Raw genomic sequence first — 5,000 nt, 5'->3', positions numbered from 1 at the left:
GTCGGCTCGGTTGAAGGAAGAGTGTGTGAGTGTATGTGGAAGAAGTGAGGGGATGATGTGGTAGGTATGTGGTCTCGGTTCCGCATAGGATATGATGGGTTTCTGAGTTTTGGTGCTTGCTTGTGTCTGGGTCGTCGGGAGGTCCTCGTCTCTTCGTCATATCCGCTTCCTTACCTATTCCTTTTTACCGCCTTGTTGTTCTTCCTTCTCTTCTTCCTCTTCCTCCTTCTACTTCTTCTTATCCTTTTATTCCTCTTCCTCTTTTTAATCCTCCTTTCCCCCCTTCTTCCTCCTCCTTATCCTCCTCCACTTGCTGGTCCTTCTCCTCCCCCTCCTCCTCCTCCTCCTCCCCCTCTTACTCCTCCTCCACCTCCACTTCCTGTTCCTCCGTCTTCTCCTCCCCCTCCTCCTCGTCTTCCCCTTCCTCCTCTTCCTCCTTCTCCTCCTCCTCCTCCCTCTCCTCCTCCCCCTCTTCTTCCTTTTCTTCCTCCTCCTCCACCTCCTCCTCCCCCTCCTTCTCCTCCATCTCCTCCTCCACTTCCTCTCCTCCTCCTCCACCTCCACCTCCTCGTACTCCTCCTCGTACTCCTCCTCCTCCTCCTCCTTCGTTGACTTAGATGGGACACGTCACTGGCAGGAAAAAGATTACCATGATTCAGAATCGTGTGTACATGACGAATGAAGAAAGGAGATGAAGAAAGAGAGAGAAAAGAGGAAAGAGAGAACGAGAAGAAGAAGAGAAGAAGCAAATAAGAAAAAAAAGAGAGAAAGAGTAGAAGAAGAAAGGAAGAAAGAGAAGAAGAAAGAAAGAAAGAAGAAGAAAAGAAGAAAGAAAGAGAAGAAAGGAAGAATATGAAGCATTGAAGAAGAAGAGGAAGTTAGGAAGAGAAGAAATATAGAAGGATAAAGAACAGATAAGAAGAAAAGGGGGAATAATGGTTTAGAACAGAGATAAGAAAGAGAGAAAGAAGATAAAGGAACAAGCAAATAGGAGAAAAGAAGGAGAAGAAAAATAAAGAGAGGAAAGAAAAGAAGAAGAAGAAGAGAAGGCGGTGAAGAAAAGAAAAGAAAAAGAAGAAGAAGAGATAAAAACGAAAATATATGAATAAAGAAAGGAAGATTATTTATAGAGGAAGAATGAAAAAATAAGAATAAAAAACGAAGAAGAGGAAAAGGAAAAAAGAAGAAGAGAAGATGACAAGAAGAAGAAGAATGAAAAAAATGAAGAATAAATGAAAATGATATCCCTTTCGAAAAATAAGAAGAAGAAGGAAGGAGAAAAATAAAAAAAAATGACTCAGAGAACAGATGACTCAGGTTATAGAACGAAGAATGGGTGAGTATCAGTCTCAGCTTTTATTCACTCCTCAGTGAGTAAAAGGTGAGTCACTTAATCATTTAATTAAAACGATTGATGAGATCGTGGAATTAGAAAAATAAAAGTGAAGATAATGACGATACGAAAGTATGTATGTGTATCTATATGTCAGCAGCTTAGTTTGTTGTTTTTAATATTATCATCGTTATCATTATTATATTCATCATTGTTATTATTTTTATTGATATTATCATTATAAGTACTATTGTCATCATTATGATCATCATTACTATTATTATCATCATTATTATCATTGATATAAATTTCATTATTGTCAATATTAGCATTATTATCATTTAATAATTATCTTTGTCATTATAATCATATTGATCATTATTATCGTCATTATTATTGTCAGCGTCATTTGAATATTTATTGAATTATAATAATCATTGATCATAATAAATATCATTATCATTATCACTATTCTTATCAATACAGTTCTTTCTTTTGTTTGCTCAACTTAGTTTTCATCTTCTCCTATCTCTTCCTCCTTTTTCCTCTTACTTCCTCTTACCCTCATCCTCCTCTTCATCTTCCTCTTCCTTTTCCTCACCCTTACCCTCATCTTCCTCTTCCTCCCTGTTACCTTCCTCTTCCTCTTCCTCCTTGTTTCCTTACTCGTCCTCTCCCTTTCACTCACACTCCTTTTCCTCTTCCTCTCTCATATCCCCCCCTCCCTCTTCCTCCCGTCTTTCTCCTCCTCCCTTTTACCCTCCTCTTTCTCTTCCTCCCTTCTACCCTCCGCCTTTCTCTTCCACTCCCTTCCCCTTTCCTTCATCTTACTCCTCTCTTCCCTCTTCCTATTCCTCCCTTTTACCCTCCCCTTGCTCTTCCTCCCTTCTACCCTCCCCCTTTTCTCTTCCTCTCCCTTCCCCTCCCCTCCCTCTTCCTTTCCCTTCATTTTACACTCCTCTTCCTCTCCTTTTTATCCCCGTCCTCCTCCCCTGTTTACCCTCCTCTCCTCCTCCCCTTTTATCCTCCTCCTCTCCTTTTACCCTCCTCCTCCTCCCCCTTTTACCCTCCTCTCCCCTCCCTCCCCTTTCCCCTCTGACGTGCCCCTCCCCCTCCCCCTTACCCCGAGACCTCCCTCAGCTAAATCAAGGTTGCGTTCCGGTCTGTCCTGCGCTTGGGTTTCCCTACGCGACCAGCCGTAATCCCCCCCCCCCCCAAAAAAAAAAAAAACGAATATAAGAGGATCTGTTAAAAGAAGAGTTGAGGAAAGAGGTGTTAAAGAGGAAGAGGAAAGAGCAGGTCGAGAAGGATTTTCTGTTCTGTATTTCTTTTTCTTTTTTCTTTTTTTCTTTTTTTTCTTTTGGGTCCGATTCTTCACCCTCTTTCTTCTCGGTGAAGTCTTTGTGTCTAACCGACCTTCTGCTGGAGCGGATATGAACGTAAAGTTGAAGTGCCTCTTGTCTCTTTACTCTTCTTCTTTAATGCGTTTGTCTTCTATCCCTTTTTTTGCGTTTTCCTTTTTTTCTGATCGTAACAAGTGAGTGGCTTGGTTATTGTGTGTCCTTTGGTGATTTTAAATACTTTATTCATGAGGTAGTTTATTTTTCTCTTCTGTGATCACATCTTTATTGCTTTTATTATATTCATTGGCTAGTTTTCCTCTTCCTTTCAAGATCTCGCGACCATTGCAATTACAGAATAAAGAAACAAGGCAGCGATTAGTTAGCAAGACATTTAAACGTCCTAACTCAAAAAAACTTTTTAAAAATATTTTTTCCCTATGCTTATGCAGGAGTTCGTACAACATGAGCTCCGTCAGTCTCTCAAGTGAAAATAAATTCACTTGAGAATGAATAAAGGAATAAGATAAGGCGAGAGGATAAAGGGGGAATCCATGAACATAATATCCCAGGAGGATGAAGAACACGGGAATAGATTTAGGTTTTAACTTAAGGGATTTCTGAACTTTTTTTTCTTCAGATTTTGCATTTTTTTCAAGCTCTCATAATATAGACTCGAGGGATGGTCTTTTAGAAGAAGAAAAAAAAAATGATAGAAAAAGAAAAATAGATTAATAAGTAAAAGAATATAACTAGAATTTCAGAATGAAACTTTATGTAACATTTCGAAAATGTTACTAATGTTTTCGCCATCAGGGAATTCCATATAAGGGAAGGTCTTATAATCAATAACAGTTCCATAGCCAGTCAGGATAGAGCTTATAGAATATGTAATCTCATGATAATATATCTAATCAAATAGATAGTTTACGAGTGTTCTTATGGTGTTGAACATGCCGGCGCCAAGACTTCTGTAATTCTTTTATTCCTTTTATGATTTTTTTTTACCAATTCTCCAGGGTTCTACTTCCTCCTCCCCTTCCTTTTCCTTTTCCTTTTTTTCTTGACTTTCTCTTAATTTTTCGTAAATATTATTATCCTTTTCGTCATCATCTTTCTTTTCTCGTTTGTATTTATTTACTTCATTTTATTTATTTTTTTCTCTCTTTTCTTTATCATTTTCTCTTCTTCTTCGTCCCTTCATTCTCCGTATCCATCTATTGCGTCCTTTTCACTGTTATGTATATATTTTTTTTCTTCTTCATGACATTTGCATTTATTTTATTACGATTTTGCGATAGATAGATAGACAGATATTAGATAGAGGAACGGAGAGACAGATAGATAGACAGATATGTAGATAGAGGGACAGATAAATAAACAGAAGAACAGATAGATAGAAAAAAAAACGTATAGATAGAGAGAAACAGATAGATAAACATAGAAGCAGATATAGATATAGATCTATATATTGAAGAAAATGTATATGCAGAGGATAGATAGACAGAAATAAAGAAACAGGAATAGACAAATTGACAAAGTAGAAAGACCAGTAGCTAGAAATGACATAGATAGACAAACAGACAAACAAAGAAACATATAGCCGAACCAACCAAACAAACAAAAAAGATAACGGTGAAAAAAAAAGGATAAAAACTGTATCGCCTCGATGATAAATCCAGTAATCCCCTCCACCCCCCCCTCTCTCACCCACCCAACAACCCCCTTACCCCCCCCACCCCTCACCCACCCAACATCCCCCCTATCCCCCTCTCTCTCACCCACCCAACACCCCCCCTATCCCCCCCTCTCCTCACCCACCCAACACCCCCCTTACCCTCCCCCCTCACCCACCCAGCATCCCCCTATCCCCCCCTCACCCACCCAACATCCCCCCTATCCCCCCTCCCTCACCCCCCCAACATCCCCCCCTCACCCCCCCACCCCCTACCCCCTTTTTTTTTTTGGTAGACGTAGGAGCTGCCGAAGTCCCAGACGTGGCAGCTTGCGTAATCTTCTCAGGGATTCTGTCCTTTTCTTGTCGGAAGGAAGTGAATAGGACTTGGGATTTCCCTTTGGGTGTCCTTCGGGTGTCCTTCGGGTGTCTTTTGGGTGTTCTTCGGGTGTCCTTCGGATGTCCTTCGGGTGTTTTTTGGGTGTTCTTTGGGTTTCCTTCGGGTGTCCTTTGGGTGTCCTTCGGGTGTTCTTTGGGTGTCCTTCGGGTGTCGTTTGGGTGTTTTTTGGGTGTTCTTTGGGTTTCCTTCGGGTGTCCTTTGGGTGTCCTTCGGGTGTTCTTTGGGTGTCCTTCGGGTGTCGTTTGGGTGTCC

At 40.7% G+C, this 5,000-nt stretch overlaps 1 protein-coding gene across 1 annotated transcript in view; it reads left to right on the top strand.

Annotated features, from left to right (window-relative positions):
* Positions 1-365: 365 nt before the first annotated feature.
* The window catches only part of LOC147469016 (uncharacterized), a gene marked incomplete at its 5' end in the record, with an annotated part of 9,201 nt that continues 4,566 nt past the window's right edge, over positions 366-5,000 (top strand). The window contains one exon of the mRNA XM_086551225.1: positions 366-503. Within this exon, the coding sequence (XP_086407351.1) occupies positions 366-503 (138 nt within the window). The remainder of the gene's footprint in view (positions 504-5,000) is intronic.

The sequence above is a fragment of the Penaeus japonicus genome, unplaced genomic scaffold (assembly GCF_977035675.1).
Source record: "Penaeus japonicus unplaced genomic scaffold, GWHDUDI00000001_assembly GWHDUDI00000024, whole genome shotgun sequence".
Classification (NCBI taxonomy): Eukaryota; Metazoa; Arthropoda; class Malacostraca; order Decapoda; family Penaeidae; genus Penaeus; species Penaeus japonicus.
This window is presented reverse-complemented; position numbering and strand designations above follow the sequence as displayed.